Source organism: Panthera leo, chromosome C1 (genome assembly GCF_018350215.1).
Source record: "Panthera leo isolate Ple1 chromosome C1, P.leo_Ple1_pat1.1, whole genome shotgun sequence".
Taxonomy (NCBI): domain Eukaryota; kingdom Metazoa; phylum Chordata; class Mammalia; order Carnivora; family Felidae; genus Panthera; species Panthera leo.
Window position 1 is genome coordinate 19,965,337 of NC_056686.1, and position 17,982 is coordinate 19,983,318.

The 17,982-nt window shown below is 48.3% G+C and overlaps 1 protein-coding gene across 7 annotated transcripts; it reads left to right on the forward strand.

Annotated features, from left to right (window-relative positions):
* Positions 1–4,210: 4,210 nt before the first annotated feature.
* Positions 4,211–14,584, forward strand: PIGV (phosphatidylinositol glycan anchor biosynthesis class V). 7 transcript variants are annotated; one of them, XM_042950083.1, is made up of 5 exons: positions 4,211–4,270; positions 5,844–5,938; positions 7,731–7,865; positions 11,279–12,400; positions 13,765–14,584. In XM_042950083.1, exons 3-5 carry the CDS (start codon positions 7,788–7,790, stop codon positions 14,044–14,046), a joined length of 1,482 nt encoding a protein of 493 aa, XP_042806017.1. In that variant the 5' UTR covers positions 4,211–4,270; positions 5,844–5,938; positions 7,731–7,787; the 3' UTR covers positions 14,047–14,584. The 7 variants fall into 7 exon arrangements, with proteins under 7 accessions (XP_042806017.1, XP_042806015.1, XP_042806011.1 ...); XM_042950081.1 differs by lacking the exon at positions 4,211–4,270 and adding an exon at positions 4,769–4,841; XM_042950077.1 differs by lacking the exon at positions 4,211–4,270 and adding an exon at positions 4,848–5,543.
* Positions 14,585–17,982: the final 3,398 nt, after the last annotated feature.

Consider the following 17,982-nt stretch of genomic DNA (forward strand, 5'->3'; position numbering starts at 1 on the left):
GAAACAACGGAGAGATCAGAAGCAGTAACAGAGAAAATGCTATTGTTGTGGACACTTAGAAAGTAAACTTGAAACCACAGTGTTCTAGTGAGTACCCTCTTGGGTACCAGATGTAGTAGGTCAAATCACCCTACAAGGGAGGATTGAGGATTGTGCCTGTGAATCAGTATTCTGGTTCCCATTTCACAGTTGAAAGTGGCTGGTTTGAGCTCACACACCAAGCAAGGTCCTGCTGACGAAGGCCCTCCTTCCTGGGTCAGAGGACAACAAGGAGTAACGGAATCTAGCTGTGGAGCTCCGCAGGAAAGATCTTTGTAGTATTCAGCATGAGGTAAAAAGTGTCCCAAGAATATCAATCAAGTGTTCATCAGCCTGAGTGTGGTTGTTAATATTTGGGTCAGGGACAGGAATGAATAATCAGTGTTTTTCTCTATTAAGGGGGAGGTAGAGACAATGGCGAACCTCTGTCAACCAGGATGCCTTCCTAGGACTCTCCTGGAAAAAAACGACATGGGAAGCTTTTCATATCTATATTTTGGTGAGCGGTGTTGCTAATGGCTATATTTGCACCGGGCCTCTTCAACTTCATTTTCTAGTCTAGAAAGTGCATTTCTGGGCTGTGTGTGGAGCATTACCTAGGAGTTTGGTTTCCTGGGTTCCTTTCATCTACTCTCCTGCAATGCAGGGGGAGCCTAGCCTGGTCTCCAGTTTCTGACTGGAGTTACCACAGGCTGAGAGAACGGCTAGCCACTGAGCTGTGAGTAATTTGCTTTTGAGAAGTAAATAGAACCTCGCCAGTAGAGAACCCAGGGGTGTGGCCAGTAGTTCTTTTCCCAGGCTCCTCCCTCCCCACCCCCCAAATGACCTTAACCTTCTTTCATAGCTGGAGAGCAGCCAAGTCTGGCCTAAACAATACTCTCAACCTCATTGGCTCTTTTGCCTTGCAGCCACTGCCACCCCCAAGTGGCTAAGGCCCTTCCCACTAGGCCTCTCAGTGGGGTCAAGGTTTTCTAACTACTGAAAGGCAAACACCGAAAGAAGGGTGAAAAATATTTAGTGTCATGACCTTTAAAGGGTCAGTGTCTGGTGGCTCCTGCAATTGAGAGGCAGGGTGGGGACTCTGTCCTACGGTGGATGGACATCTTCAAATGACACAGCAGAGGCCAAAAGGATGCTGCTTTTGGTAAATGTCCAAAACCTGGCTGGTGCCACCCCAGATCTCAGGATGGATGTAAATGTCACCGGGCACCCTTGGAAACTGCCAGTGGATACCCACAGGGGAAAGAAGTGGCATAAAGTTCTCGTAAGGCACAGATGCCTGCCTGTCATCACAGGCATTAGACCTGCCTGCTAACAGTTGGCGGTGACTGAATCAGAAGCCAGTGTGGTCACTTTTATCCCATGATGGCGTGGCCTCAAAGCCAAGATCAGGGTCACCTACTCCATCATTCCCACAGGACTGGGGCCATGGAAAGTTTAGTGTCTCGGGTGCCTGGGTCGCTCAGTCAGTTAAGCATCCGGTTCTTGACTTCGGCTCAGCTCTTGATCTCACGGTTCGTGAGTTCGAGCCCCCCCCATCCGGCTCTGTGCTGACAATGAGGAGCCTGCTTGGGATTCTCCTTCTCCCTTGCTCTCTGCCCCTCCCCCGCTCGTTCTCTTTCTCTCTCAAAATAAATAAACTAAAAAAAAAAAAAAAAAAAAAAAAAGGCAAGTTTAGTGTCTGAAACTGAATTACTGAGAATAGATAACACTGCTCGGTCTGGGGCTTGGATATGGTGCAGGAGCAAGGCAAGGCAGCTACAGAAAGAAATGAGTCGTCAGGTTGCTCAGCATGGTGAGTGCTCCATGAGAACTACCAACCTTCCTTCTTCACACCTCCAGTGGGAACATCACTCTCTCCCCCTTTTTGTTCAGGGAATTACAACAGCCCATCTTTATCGAGCCCTTTGTGCCAAGCACTATAGGAACCATGAGGTAGATATTACCACCATCTCCTCCACGAGGACGAGGACTGTGTCTGTCTTGCTCTGTGTTACATTCTCATCCCCTGTCACACAGTAGGCAGTCCCATTTTGTTGACTAAATCAAAGAGGTAATATGGGAATTTACTAGAGGGAAGAGGAGGTAGGAGCCGTTAAGCCATGGTATGCCCGATGCAGGATTCTTGGCATAGCCTGTAAAGATTCGTAGTTGTGTGGAACAAAAGGAAGAGAGGGAAAGAGGTAAACCCGAAAAAGACTAAAATAGTGTGGAGGGACAGAAAACCAGCTTCAGAGGCCAGAGATCCGAATTCAAGTCCCACCTTCACCACCAGCTATGTAACTTCAGGCGAGTAACTCCTCTTTTCTGAGCCTTAGTTCCAATATCCATAAACAATTGGTGTCAGGTTAAGCTGATTCATAAACCAGATCTTTACTGAGTATAGACGATGCGCAAAACACTGTTCTAAGTGCTGGTAATACTTTGGTGAACGAGGCCTGTGCTGTCATAGAGCTTATATTTCATAAGAAGGAAACAGACAATGAAAGGAGGAAAGTTCCTAAGACAATCAGGTGATGATAGGTGCTATGAAAAAAAAACAGAACAGAGTGATGGGATAGTACAGGGTGCTGGCTGTGGCCAGGTAGTGGCAGAAAGCCCCTCTGACAAAGCCACCTTTCAGCTGAGACCTGAAGGTAGTGGGCTGGCTAGAGGGTGGTCTGGCAGTGAGGCATTTCAAGCAGGGGAAGCAGCAAGAGCAGAGCCAGGCAAGTCAAAGAAACAGAAATGCTGTAACCCTTACCTTCTAGGATTCTAGAAATAGTGACGCATTGCTTGTGTTGTTTAGGTCAGGGATTTGTATTATGAAATCATTTGTTGGTGGTATGGGACATTTGCTTCTTAATGGAAGTGGATGGGTGGTATAGAGTCTTTGTGGAGCCCTTGGATACGTCTCTGTCTCCCTGGCTCTCCCACAGTGCTGGTTGCTCAGCTGGCTCCCTGTGTAGATGCAGACTCCATTTTAGCTGCAGACTCTAAACGCAGACTGGAGAGAGCTGCCTCCTCAACTACTTACCCACGGCCTTGGAGGCCCAGAACCCCCTCCCATCCCACCCAGTCTTCTTCCATTCTGACAAGCCAGGGCTTTGAGAGCACAAGGTTCAGCTTTCTTGTTTTCCTGTCAGAGCAGAAGCCAGAAAATGAAACAGGAAACAGAGCGGAAGAGGAGGGGGGTGGGCAGCAGAGAAAGGAAGGAAGGAGAAATTGCTGGAAAGTAGAGCTGAAGGTCTGGACAAAGTTCTACCTCTCACGGGTGACAGTTGAGCTGTTAGGAAACATTCTGACTTGTCACAAGAGACCCCTGTCCTTTTTACAAATAGATTTTTGAGAGAATTTGGTGTGGATAGAGGGAACCTTAGGAATGCTGGTCTTTCTCCCTTGTGAATTCACAAAGCAAGTACGGTACACTGCTCAGTTTTGTCTCTGCAAACTGAGTGCTGCTGGGAGCCTCATGGACTTCCAGAGATTCAAGCCACAACCTCAGGCCCCAGTCACGAGTGTGCACCACAGCTTGGCCGATTCACTCAGGGGCGTCTGAAGCTGAGGACAAGTGTCCCTGAAAAAACGGGGGGAGAGTCCTCTCCATCTGTTTCCCTTCTCCAACACAGGACTAAAATGTGATTTCTACCGGATCCACCTTACACACAACAGTACCCTAGGACAGCTTAGGTCTCAGAGCCTGACATGAGGGAGAACCAAAAGCTACAGTCCCTGGCCCCCACAGAACTGATGGAGGCTAGTTTTCTCTGCCTGGAGAGATAGCAACCATCCCTTTGTTCCCACCCACGTTAATAGCTGTGGCAGAAGATAAAACCCCTCCCTCAGCCGGGGCTGTGGCCAGAGGCTAACCCAGACCCTCGCTCCGTTCTGGAGGGCCGATAACTGAAACCACAGAAGGCTTTGGAATCCTGAGAAACAAGAAATCCACCAACGGAGAAGGATTTATTATCTATTTCCTTTAAGGAGGGTGCAAAGTTGTTCTAACAGTTTCCGTTACAGGGGTGCCCACCGGCCGCTCCTCCCTAACAGACGGTTTTGTTGAGTTAGCTTCTTTTTCTTCTTCTTTTTGGCCTCACTTCCTACGAGAGCAACTGCCCGAATGAGGAAGAAGAGTCGGGGGGGGGGGGGGGGAGGGGCGGGGCGCATTCTCTTAAGTTTCCTTCATAATCCTCGTTAGCCACCTGAGGAGGTGGGGTTGAGGATCGAAGTAGGACACGAAGTAGGACACGAAGTAGGGAGCTGAAGGGGAAAAGCAGGGGGATCCCCCACTTTCCTCACACCCAGGACGCAGAATGCCACTGCTGGCCACAGAAACCCCAAGGCGTTTCTTTCTATTCAGGGAACGTCTATTGTGTGCCAGGCCCTGTGCTGAGCTGGGGTTGCCTGACAGCAGGGAAAGTGCGGCTCTCTCCGGCTTCTGCGAAGAGGTCGCGGGGCGGCCCGAAACTCCGAGAGCCTCAGCACACACACATCGGGAACTCAGTGGATGTTTGCGGGATGCAACCCGGGCGAGAGCGCCGACTCTGACACACGGCGGACTAACGCAAGGAGAGGGAGGGGGCCTGAGGCGCGTAAAGCGCCAGGGGGAACTCTTCAGGTGTCACCAAGGCGGGAAGGTGCCAAGGCCGAGGGGCGCGGACTCTTGGGTCCACGCCGTCCCCGCCCCGCGCGCCCGGAGTCAACATGGCCGCCGCGGAAGGGGGCGGGGCAACACCGAGTCCGGGCAGGAGGGGGGCGGGGTCGCCTCGGCGGAGCCAGTGCGCAAGCGCGGGATGCTCGGGGCCCCGGATGGAGGAGCCGAGGTTCGGGCCCCGCCTGGGAGGTCGAGACGGGCCGGCGTTGTGGACCAGGCGCCAGCTCGGGAGCCTTGGAGTTCTCGGGGGAGGGAAGCCGTCAAACGGAGGCCGAGGGAAATGAGGCGGAGGCCGCCGAGAAGCGGGGAGCCCCGCCCCTCCGCCATAGCGGCTTCCCGGTGCCGCCTCTTCCTTTACAGCCTCCCGCCCTAGCCTGCCTTCCGGCCTTAGGCCGGGCCCCGCCGGCCCCCTCGGGAGTAGTCCCTGAGCCGTGGCTCCTTTTGGGAGAAGAGGTGCCCACTGTCCATTTAGGACTATGTCCGAGAGTAAGGGTTAGAATGGGCTTCCGACCCGGCTGGGCTGGCAGAAGGCGGCCCCTGGCTCGCGACAGCCAGCGAGGCCTCTGGCCCCAAGGACCCTGAGTCACGGAAACTTCCTCACTCCACAGAGGATGCTCCAAGGGAGCATCCAAGGGTCCAGGGCTCCGATTCAGGCTCCCCCAGAGTCTCAGATAGGGCCCTCCCTTGCCCTGAGCATACCCAGTAGGAGCATGCGCTGTCTTCGGACAAGTATTGGGCTAGGACTTGGGAGACCTGGGTTGTTGCCCTGGCTGTGAAAGAGCGCATCCCCTTTGGCCCGGGTGAAGGCTGGTCGGAAGACCATGAAGTTCCAGAAGGAAAAAAATGACATTCTCTTTAAATATAGCCTAAGGTGTGTCACTTGACCCCAATGAGCCTCAGTTTCCACATCCATAAAATGGCGATGGTAACCATACTGGCCTCACAGGGTCTGATGAGATTTCTGATGTAAAAACCAAGGAGATTTTTATTATTCACCACTATGGGCATATTTATCTCCCGGGAAGATAGAGTAAAACTAGTTGCCCTGTAAATGTCCTGCCAATTCAAGAGTCTGATTCCGTCAAGGGGTTGTTGGGAAGTGAGGTCTGCAACTAGCCAAGAGGGACAACTCACTGGCTTTATTTTGTTTTTTACTTGGTTTACCTGTAAGCTAAGAGTAGGTTACAAGTCTCCGGTGGTCGCTGGGGCTAGAGCTTGACTCTGGAGAGAGGAAAGGAAGAATGGAAGCCTGGTGAAGAGGCAGAGGTGGGTTAACTGCTTTTCTGTCCCCAACTTTTTCTTCTGCATGTGAGTGGGAAGAGAAGGAAGGGAAAAAGTGAATTCGCTCTAGGATAAAGAATCAGCCGCCGTGTGAAGTTGGCTGTACTTGTTTCTGCAGTTCCTCTCAATTCAGCGAGTCAGATGCTGGAAATGTTGGGTAGATTCATAAACTACCGCGGCTCTTTGGTTTTTTTCAAAAGCTTGCCTTTGATCTGAATCTTGATGAGCAAACCGGTGTGGCGTTAAGGGCCCCTCCCTTCCTTCAGGCCTCCTGGTGATGGAGTGAGCAGCAGGCGCCCCCTTCTGCTGAGGAAAGTGTACTGTCAGCCTTGGCCAACCTTGCTCCCTTTCTGGAGGAATTGTATTTTCCTGTGGTTTCTGTGACTTAGGTCTTGATCTTACCGTGAGATATGGTGGGAGGAATACTTAAAGCAGCGATTTTATATCCCGAGCCAATGAACTGGTGATGCCATATCTTGTTCTTGCCACTTCCACTCAATGGGAACACAGGCTTGAAATGCCTGTTTATAATGCCAGGCCCTGGGGGTATAGTTGGGAGCAAAACAAAGCCCCCGCCCTCACAAGCAACTTAAATAAGCAACAGCAGTAAGGACGACAAGGCCGAGTATAATGAGAGCATATCAAATAGTCTAGTGAGCATCAGAGAAGAATTCCAGAAACAGGTGACACCTAAAGATGTGATAGGTATTGGCCAGATAAGAAAGAACACTCTTCCAGCCCTCTCCATTAATTTCTAAGTTTTAATATTTTTTTCTGTTAGGGATAGTGCACCCCAAATCAGTGAGCTGCCTCTGGTGCTCTTGTCCCCACTTCTGATTTCCCAGACTGGTGTTTGAATGTTCTGTAGGAGCCTTTGCTACTTCTTTCAGCCCAAGGAACTGTTTAAGACCAAAAAAAAAAAAAAAAAAAAGAAAAGAAAAGAAAAGAAAAAAAAAGCCTTAAAGTTCATTCCTTGCCTCAGAATGGCTTTGCAATTGTTTATACATTGCTGCCATTCCAACAAAGAGGTGGGGAAATAAGAGTTTTCTCCATCCCTAGTAGTCGACTCTGTCTTCCCCCTAAGTTTGTTTTAGCAATGTGAGCTGGCTGAAGTCCTGCTGAGTGGTGGTTTTCTTTTCCTTCTCCACTTAATTTAACAGACCAGCTGAACACACATCAGAGAGCTAGGCTAGAGTGTGTAGTCATTATGGTCTTCCAGTTCAGTTCTATGCCCCACTTTTGGGACTCTGGTTTGGGATCTAGTTTATTATTCTGGGCAGGAGGAAAAGGGCACACACCAAATAATAGCAACCACAACATGGATTTGCTAGTACTTTTTCACACTTTCGTCCATTTCACCATCATGACAATTTTGTGAGAGAAAATAGTCTGGGGAAAAAAATAGTCTGATCCCATTTTATACGTAAAGAACTGAGGCTCAGAAGGACTAAATGAGACCTTGTGAGCGACAGAGTCAGGACTTGAACCCAGGTCTTTAGTTCCTACATAGAGGCACTCAACAGTCTTTTAAAGGTTTTCTGCGAGCTTAGCTGCCAACCTCATGCCAATCTTCATGTAGAACTTTCCTGACAATACAGTGCTTCAGGGTGATACCAAGTGGGTCCCATCTGCCTTCAAGATGCTTTTCCCTCATCTGGGCCGTTAGGTGGTTGAGTTTGCCATGTAATGCCGAAGGGGGATTCTCCTGTGAAGAATGCTTTCAAGAATTTACTTTCGGCCCACATGTAATGTTTTCTCCTTGGGTTTTGGAGTTTAGAAACCCGAGGGAGCTCAGTCCTGGCAGCAACACCCCTGAATTCCCGGTGGTGAGAGGATGTGGCCCATGGATCCATCCAGGAAAGAGGTGCTGAGGTTTGCAGTCAGCTGCCGTGTCCTGACTCTGGTGCTGCAGGTCAGTCTCTGATCTTTTGTCCTGAACATGCTGGGCTAGGCACTAAGAATTGTCCCTGTATTCTTTCTGCCTCCCAGGTGTACCCTTCCATGTGGTTGGAAACATAGACACCTATACCTGATAACTCAGAAGTGGTCGGGACTCTTAGAAATGATCTTTTAAAAAATATTTTACTGACTTTTTATTTTTTATTTTATTTTTTAATTTTTTTTAATGCTTTTTATTTATTTTTGAGACAGAGAGAGACAGAGCATGAACAGGGGAGGGGCAGAGAGAGAGGGAGACACAGAATCGGAAGCAGGCTCCAGGCTCCGAGCCATCAGCCCAGAGCCCGACGCGGGGCTCGAACTCACGGACCGCGAGATCGTGACCTGAACCGAAGTCGGACGCTTAACCGACTGAGCCACCCAGGCGCCCCTTACTGACTTTTTAAAGTAAACTTCATGCTCAGTGTGGGTCTCAAACTCACAACCCCAAGAACAAGAGTTGCATGTTTTACTGACTGAGCCAGCCAGGTGCCCCAGAAATGATCTTTTAATCCCTTGTTTTACACATGAAGCAGCAGAGGCCCAGAAAGGTTAAGTGGCTTCCCTAAAGACACACAGCAAGTTAGAGAAGGGCCAGAGTCAGACCCCAGGGTTCCTAACTCCAGAGGTAGTGGGCTTTCTAACAGACCATGAAGTTCTGTAATGAGAGATGCCATTAGGGCATGACAGCACAAGGCATTGCCCTAGAGTCCCCTTAGCAGGAGACTGAGCACTGTGTCAGTCAGTTGAGTGCACGATCCTGAGACACTCTATGTATACTCGGTTAGTCAGCAATGTCCCAACTCTTCCCCTGGTATCGCCCCTTGCTGCCTTACCCACCACAACCCTCAGAATGCATTTGCACTTTTACAATTCCCTTTCCCCTCTGAGGCTGGCCTTGATACATATTTTAATCAAATTTCACACATATATGAATTCTATCTGGTGCCTAGCACGGTGCTCAGTGCTTAGTATGTTCTCACTGTGTGTTGTTGAATGGATGCCAACAACCTAGTGATGTTATAATTAGCATAATTATGTGTGCTTTTTTTCACAAATGGCACTTCCTCAGGCTCATAGCTGGTTCCTTTCTGGAAACCTCCTTTCTCCCTTCCCACACAATGAGGCATAGCAGCCTCTGCTGGGCCCCAGGTTTAGTTAAAAGTAGCTTCAACTTGGAGACTAGGGCCATTTTCTGTGACTATCTCTCCTGTCCCATTTGTCTTCACTGTTGAAAGTGGCCTGATAAAGAAACTGACCAAAAAGAGAGAGAGCCTTAAAAATGGGGTCATATGCGGAAAATGACTCAGTGATGGCTTTGAACAGCATCAGATGAGTGACTGGCAGGACCGTGAACTGGCATCTGGGATAGGGAACCAGGACTAATTCCGATGGTGATCTGGAAATGAGTATGTCTCCTCTTCTCTCACTCAGCCACCACAATTGTATGAAGTGCCTACTCTGTTCTGAGTACTGTGCTAGGTGATGAGTATGAAAAGTCTTGGTCTCTTTTCCTTTAAGTAATTGACAATCTAATGATGCAAAAAGACACTTGACAGTAATGCTACTTCATCATCCCTCTCTCTCCCCCAGCCCCCTTCCAGCTTTAAAGCTCACGCCTCAAATGATATCCCCAGTTACCCTTCATTGTTGCTGGCATCTCTGTTAATGACACTCATTCCTCTTCATTCCTTGAAGATTTTAGCTCCTGACTCACCATTGCTCTTTCCAGAACTGTTGATTTCTTGGTGGTTTCAATATTAATACAGCTGATACAACTAACCACTATCTCCTATCTTTCCAGCTCACTCCCTCTAGTAACCCAGTTCTAACGGTTCTCCCACCCCCTCAGAACTTAAAATCCGTTGGTTCTACAACTGTTTCACTGTGCCTCATCCACTTTATGGCTTCCATGCCCCTTCTTAGCCAGCTAGATTCCATAGTCCACCAGGCATACACGCATAATTCGCTTGCTCCCTTCTCCCTGGCTTACAACACAAAAGCCCAGTCACAGCTCAGTTTCATTCTCTGTCTACTGCTGCGTCTGCCCAGAGAACACACAACTGTATTGACTAGTCTCTTTCTCTGCAAGATCACTGGCCCAAGTGAGTCTTTAGTGCTACCTGGCAATCTTAGTGTATTTCCCAGGCCCATTCACCCTCCCATTCTCTCAAATTGTTCTGTAAATCAGAATCCCCCTGGGAGAGCTTTAAAAAAATGTCAATACCCAGGCTGTATCTCCTACCAGTTCAATCATTAACCCTGGGGATAGGACCCAGACATTCAGACCTCAGTAGTTTTTAATTTCCTGGGATGATTCCAGTGCACAGCCTATTTTGAGAACTAGAGTCAGAGATGACTTATTTTACATGTTTTCCTCTTTGTTCAAGTCCCTAACACCTTTTCCCCAACTTGCTTCCCTGAGTGAAAACTCAGAAAAATAGATGCCGTCAGAAATGGCCTTGGGAGTGCTCCCACCTCCTCCGTCACACGCTTGCATCTGCACCTCTGGGCCTTCACTGCTGAAGTGAGGCTGAACCCAGCTCTCCTTTCCAGGCCCGCCCCCCACCTCTACCTGTGTAGCAGTTCCTACCCCCTTCTGCCTGCTCCAGCCATTCTCCCCTCTCTCCTGCAAACCTGGTGGTTGCCTTTCCACTGGATTGTTCCCATTCACAAACAAATACTTATCTCCCACATTGTCATTCACTACTACCCCATTTACAACCAAACTTATCCAAATAGTTGTCTGTCTGCCTCAGTCTGCCTTCTTCCCTTCTCTGCCAAACCCAGTCCATGAAGTCTGCTGTGTCCTCAACTCTACTGAAATAACTCTTGTCAAACTTACCAGTGACCTACACATTTCTAAATCCAGTGGTCGCTTTTCAGTCCCCATCTTCCTGACCTCCCAGCGGCACTTAACAGAGTTGATCACTCCCTTGCTTCACTTGGTTCTAAGACACCACTCTCTCCTGGTTTTCCTCTACCTTACTGACTGTTCCTTCTTTATCTTCATTCTGGATCCTCATTGTCCTTCAAGCCCCAACCCTCTAAATGTTGACACATCCAGGGCCCAATGCTCCGATATCTCTTCTCTAGCCATACTTCCTCTCCAGATGATCTCATTCAGTCTCATGCCTTTAAATACCTTCTGTGCACTTATGATGCCTGAATTTACATCTCCAGCCCTGACTGCCCTCCTTACCCTCAGATTCCTAGATCTCACTGCCTTGTTGACCTCTGCGCTGGAATGTCTTAACTCAAATTTAGCTAGTCTAGAACCGAACTCCCGATTGTCCTCCAACAAGTCGGTTCTTCCTCATTTTATTAAATGGTAATTCTTCCCTTCCAGTTGCTCAACCGAAATCCTAGTTCTCCTTCATCCCGCAGGCTCTCTTCAATGTCGTCATCCCAGATCACCGTGCAGAAGCCTTCTCTCCTCCTCGCCTCACCCCCTCGGGCTCTGTGGACCAACTTGTGGAAGGTCTTCTGGGTGGCCTGTCTCACTGGGATGCGGAACACTTCCTGTTCATTGCCGAGCACGGCTATCTGTATGAGCACAACTTTGCCTTCTTCCCTGGCTTCCCCCTGGCTCTCCTGGTGGGAGCTGAACTCCTGAGACCCCTGCGGGCATTACTGAACCTACGGAGTTGCCTGTTAATCTCAGTAGCATTGCTCAATTCTTTGTTCTCCGTCCTGGCTGCAGTCGCACTTCACGACCTGGGCTGTCTGGTTTTGCACTGTCCCCGCCAGGCCTTTTACGGAGCCCTGCTCTTCTGCCTCAGCCCAGCCAATGTCTTCCTGGCAGCTGGTTACTCAGAAGCTTTGTTTGCCCTCCTGACATTCAGCGCCATGGGGCAGCTGGAAAGGGGCCGAAGCTGGACTAGTGGACTCCTCTTTGCCCTTGCCACTGGTGTACGTTCCAATGGGCTGGTCAACATTGGCTTCCTCGTGTATTCTCAGTGCCAAAGCTTTCTGTCTTCTCTCGTGGTGCTGAATCCTCTGAGACAGCTCTTGAAGCTGATGGGCTCTGTGTTCCTCTCTGTGCTCATACTTGGCCTTCCCTTTGCCCTCTTTCAGTATTATGCCTATACTCAGTTCTGTCTGTCAGGCTCAGCCCACCCCATCCCTAAGCCCTTGCTGCAGTTAGCTGTTGACAAGGGCTACCGGATCGTGGAGGGAAATGAGCCACCTTGGTGCTCCTGGGAACTTCCCCTAATATATAGCTATATCCAGGATATCTACTGGAATGTTGGCTTTTTGAGATACTATGAGCTCAAGCAGGTGCCCAATTTCCTACTGGCGGCACCAGTGGCCCTCCTGGTTGCCTGGGCCACGTGGACATATGTGACCACCCACCCTTGGTTCTGCCTTACCCTTGGAATGCAAAGGAGCAAGAAGAGTAAGACCCTAGAAAAATCTGACTCTGGATTCCTCGGTCCTCGGGTGTTTGTGTACCTGGTCCACGCTGCAGCACTGTTGCTGTTTGGCAGTCTGTGCATGCATGTTCAGGTGAGGTGGGATAAGGGTGTGAATTCCTGGCTGGGATAAGGGTGTGAATACAGGCAGGACCCCTTGGCCAGGGACAAGGAAGCCTGCTAGCTTCTCCCATTTGAGAAACCTGCACCTAATTTATTCATTCAACAACTATTTGTGGGCTTTCTTTGTCTAGATCCTGGGTCAGACCACTGAGGAATGGAACACAAGTGAGATAAAGTTGCTGCCCTGGTGGGTCTCATGGTAGAAATGGGGAGACAGACACTTCCCAGATAAAATTCTGGTATAGCGGGATGGAAGAGGAGTTGTTGTTCTGAGATCAAGTATTGTGGAAGCACAGAGCAAAAAATGGACTGAAGGAGTTGAGGAGGGTATCATACTAAGGCTGGGTCCTAAAGAGTAAGAAGGAATGCATTTAAGAAGCAGAGGAAAGCTATTCTGGGCAGATGAAGGGTGTGTGCAGAGACACGAGAGTTGTAGAAGGACCTGATGTGATGGTGATAAAGGAGTAAGTGCAGAGGAGAGCTCGGGACCTTCCCCTCCTGTATGGTTAACACCCAGAGTGTCTGCTTGAGTGTTGACTTGTTGAGGTGCTCTCCCCTCTGGCAGATACTCCGTCTTCAGAGGAGCTCCCTTGTGCCATCTTTGGGGTGGGGGTGGGGAGATAGGAATGGGAAGTGTTTGATTCTTTCTATTTTTTTTTATTCCTGGCTGTGGCCCCATTTCCCACATAATCTTGAGGAAGTTGTTTTTCTCCGTGCCGGCCACTCCTTAGCAGTTTCTGCCTCTTGGAGGCGCACATTGGCTGTTTGTGAAGTTCTCTGGGCTGTGTGAATAAGAGGCACAGGGGAAATAGAAAGTAGCATTCTGTGTTTGTAGCTGGATTAACTAGTAGAGTGCGTGCCAGCAAAGCTTAGAGTTTCCAGCTTAGATGAGGGAGGCCATGTGGAGACTTGGCTCTGAACTCCCCTAGAAGGGAAAATGTTGAACCACAGGATTGCCTGCCCCTTTTCCCTCTGTTTTGCCATTCCCAGGGGATGAGGAAACCACTTCAGGTCCCCAAAGCCCACGTCACAGCCTAGTGTTTAGAGTCCAGGCTCTAGGCTAAAATTGGACCCCATAGAGTTTTTAGTATTGATTGGCCCATTACTGTAGTAATTAGCCTGTAGCTGTTTATTTGTAACATTGAGGTCACCCGGCTGGTGTCACACACAGCTTTATCAGGCAGATCCTAAGTTCTGCTGTGTCTCTTTTCCAGTACAATACATTTCTAGTCATGGGGCTGTAGTTCACCTAGCAGCAGGGAAGTCCCAGGCTGGTCCGGTTTGAAGCATTGACAGTCCAATAAATGTCGGTTTTCCCTCTCTTACGATTTTCAGGTTCTCACCAGATTTCTAGGTTCCTCCACTCCTATTGTGTACTGGTTTCCAGCTTACTTGCTTCAGGATCAAGAGCCACTGTTGAGATCCCTAGAGACTGTGCCTTGGAAGCCGCTTGCAGGGGCCTGCCCACCAGGACAGAAGGTCCCCAGGAATTCTATCATGGGACTTTTGTACAACTGGAAAACCTGTTCTCTAGTCACACGATGCATTCTGGGCTACTTCCTGTCTTACTGGCTCCTGGGACTACTCCTGCATTGCAACTTCCTGCCTTGGACGTGACCTGGAGTCTCAGGGGTCTGGAAGTACAGATACACACTGGGACTGGCTGCACTGCCCTGGGACCGTTGCTCCGTCCATTAGAACCCCTCCGTCTCTCTCTCTGAAGGTTGGTCAGGACTGGGAGAAGTGTGAGCCACTGGAGAACCCCTGCTGGTCCTGGCTGTGGCAAATTTTAGATTAGTAGCAGCTATTTTCTCTGTGAGTAAAGAAATCATACTCTAGGTCTAAAGTTACACTTGGATCTGTCCCCTCAACCAAGCATAGCAAAGATAGTTGCAAACTTACCACTGACCCACATGTAAATTTAAATGTAAATTGTTTAAATGTCTATTTCATCAAAGGCTCTAGCTGACAGGCTGGTAATAGTCCACACATGATGGCAGAGGCCTGAACAGTGTAGTGGCAGTAAGAAGTAAAGTAGGACCACCTTTTTAATGGGACATTGTTTCTGACTACTTTTTTCATGATTCGTTCATTTATTTATACGAAAAAACTTGCAAAGATAGGCAAATTAAACAAGTGTTGGTTATGCAGGCAATGAATTACCTTTTTTAAAATACTACAAATTTCTTAGGGAAAAAGTCATGGTAAAAAGAACATTGCACAAAGAAGCAGGAGACCTGGATTGTAGTCCTCTCAGTAAAACCCCACTTACCAGCTGTGTGACCTTGGGAGGGTTTTCACAGCCTTAGTCACCTCTTCTGAAACTGGGGGAAATAATATTATCCTATTGGGAGAGGAGAGGGGATGGGCCATATAATCTAGTAGGTCCCTTTCTGCTCTGGGATCTTAAGAGCTGCCTTAAGCCATGGAATCACCCCAGTCTAAACACTTCGTGTAGCGGCTCAAACATGTGAGTTTAGGAGAAAATATCCAATTCTCCTGCTTTCAGTACTTAGAAGGAACTCTCCCTTCTTGGGTGCAACTCTGAGGAGTAACTCAAGTGACCTTTCCTTTGAATGAGGGAAAGCAGCGACACCTGGCAAATACGGCTCCCTGACCTGTGTAAGTAAATCTGTGCCGGGCAAGTAAATGGTCAAAGTGGTGACTGGTTTCCCTGCCCTGCCCAAGTGTCTGTGCTTGCTTGATTGGTAGACATGGGTCAGAGGAGCCAACCAGGCAGCATGAATTGAAAGATTGTGAGTAAGTACAAGGTTGAACGAAATGGTATCTTTCTGGCTCCCATTTGGTTATGAGCCCATCACTGTACTGGTGGTAAGAGCATTGACCCCTCCTCAGCTATTTTTGCTCATTCTTTGAGCCAGGTAAGAGGCTCTGTATCGTCACCACTCGATCCCTGTTTGAGCTAAAAATTCCAACAAGCAGAAATTTCAAAATAGATGGGTAATCATAGCTTCTGGAGAGCACTGAGAATTGGAATTTTGACATGCTCCCTCTGACCATGACAGAAAGCTAAACTTGCCAGCTGAAGGGAAGCTCCTGGCTGAGCCCCAACACCCTCTGTTGGAGCTTCTAGTCAGCCTGGCCAATAAGCATTTCCCATCCATTGCCCCAGCTTTAGCACAGCTGAGAGCATTTGGTCCAGAGTCAAATGCTTCTGAAAATGTACACACAGATTGGGGCAGCCCTCTGCCTTCTGCCAAGACACCCGAGTGCCCTTCTTGGCAAAAGAGGATAACCCCTGCCCTAGTGTCCCTCCAGTTGGCAGAAACCATTCCCTCCTTCCTCACCAACAGCTGCAAATCCACCCCGTGTGCAGGAAGACTTGAGGTCCTATTTCAGCTCTGTACCGCAGAGGTAGGAGCACTAGATGCTTTGTTTTCATGGATTCTCCTCTTTACCTCTTTTTGGGGGGTGAACAGGACATGATGCTTGCAGACACAAATTCTTTCAAGGACCAGAAACCCTTTCCATTTGTAAATGGAAATCCCACCTTCTCAACTAATACCGAGGAATCGAACTCTTGGTGTTCTGCAAAGGCCTTAATGGTTACATTTGATCATAGAGGAGATAACTGAGGACCCCAGCTAGGTGGACACACCTGGTATGTGACCAGGAGACGGACACAGTTTTCTCTCTGACCTTGGAGGGGTCTAGTTGCTATTCTCCAAGGATCTAAGGAATGGGCTGATTTTATGGCCAGCAGCTGTCCTTTTACCATCCTATTAACAGTCTTTAATAGTCTGGGAGAGGGACATGAAGGGCCCAAGGCAGGAAGCTTCCTGTTTACCCTAAGGTCTAACAATGCTGCAGCTGGGTTGGGCGTCTACAATTTCAGAGAAAAGTCATTTCCTTCTGAGACCCAGCTAAAACAGAAACCAGACGCTCCATACACCTAAGAAGTAGATGCTTTTTTGTTCTTTAATGAAGGTGGGAGGAGAGGGAGTGTTTGACATGTCTTTACCAGTCCCCTTGAGGAAAAATCACTTCTTTTCTTGAACAGACCTTCTCACCTTCGTCTAAAAATGTAGTGTGTGCAAGCTCAAAGGATTTGAAATTGATGGATTCTTTCAACAATTGTTTATTATGCCTGTTTTAGGGACGAAAGGTGATTTGCTATATGTCCTGCCCTCAAATAACTGTCTAACAGAGTTGCTAGCAGATACACAGAAACATTAATCAAGGTAGAAACTGGAAAATTCTGAAGACTGAAGGGCCACGTAAACTTCTTGCTCTGTACCTCTCTACTTGAACTTTTTATGCCAAGGAAGAGTTAAAGTTTTGCTTGTATGCTTAGGAAAAGGTAAGTGAGGTACAGATTAAGTCCTCTGTAAATTCACACAAAGTGGTGATCCCTGCCAGTTTGTAATACCTGAACAGACTTGGCGGGGAAATAACCTTTGAGCTGGACTTGGAAGGACAGAAAGGATTTGAAAGTTAAGGGCAGAGAATGAGTATAGGAAGCAGGCCATGGAACAGGACTGGAAGAAGCTTAGCTTGAGTGGAACTGAGGTATTGTCATTGAGATCTGCGTACTGACGCATAAATGTGAGCCAGATACTGAATCTCTGAGCCTCCGTTTACTCACCTGTGAAGTATGGAAACACTATCTACCTCACAGATGTGAATAATATCTGTCTCATAGGGTTGTTGTGGAAACTAAATGAAAAGTGTTTAGAACAGTCCAACAAATGAATAGCTGCACTTCAGACTTGCTGAGTTTACAATGACAACACATTCAACACATTCATACGCCAGGAAATGTGGAACTGGAGACAAGGAGAGAGGTCAGGGAGCCATCCACACAGACATGATCATTACAGCAGCAGCCATGATCTCGGATGAGACTGTCAGAAAAGTATAGAGGAGGAGGGCCTAGAAGACCTTGGGCAAGTGATTCAACTTCTCCAAGCCAGTTTTCTCATCCTGAAAATGGGGGTGATAGCACCAACCCCACAGAGTAGTTACGAGGATTAAATGAGACACTAGATAAAGCACTAGCACGGCACCTGGCAATAGTAAGAGCTTCATGAGCAGTGGGTATTTATCATCATCATCATCATCATCATCATCATCATCATCATCATCAAAGGACTAGAAAAAAAAATAGGGAAGAGAAAGTTTCAAGAAGAAACAGATAGTTACTAAGATCACCCACTGTTAAGGAAAGGATGGGAAAAGTTACTGATTTAGGGATTAGGGATATTATTCAAGATAGACTAACTGTTGTAATAAACAACTACTAAAACTCAGTGGCTTAATCATACAAGCTCCTTTCTTGTTTGCATCGTAGTCTGGTGCAGCTTTGGAGAGGGAGGCCTCTTCTACCCAGTCGTTTGGGACCTAGGCTTCTACCATTTTGTGACTCCCCCTCTAGATGCTCAGAGTCCTCTGCTTTCAGAGAGGTTTTAAGAGGCCAGGCCTAAAGGAGATGCACATCACTTGCACTTCGTACCATTGGCTAGAACTCAGTCACATGGCCGCATCTAACTGCAAGGGAGGTTGGGAAGTAGGGTTCCCAGATGAAATACAGGA

Coding starts and splice junctions, on each gene's coding strand:
- PIGV (XM_042950083.1), top strand. CDS start 7,788: ATGTGGCCCATGGATCCATCCAGGAAAGAGGTGCTGAGGTTTGCAGTC. Junction 7,866..11,278: donor TCCTGACTCTGGTGCTGCAG/GTCAGTCTCTGA, acceptor TTCATCCCGCAG/GCTCTCTTCAATGTCGTCAT. Junction 12,401..13,764: donor GTCTGTGCATGCATGTTCAG/GTGAGGTGGGAT, acceptor TACGATTTTCAG/GTTCTCACCAGATTTCTAGG.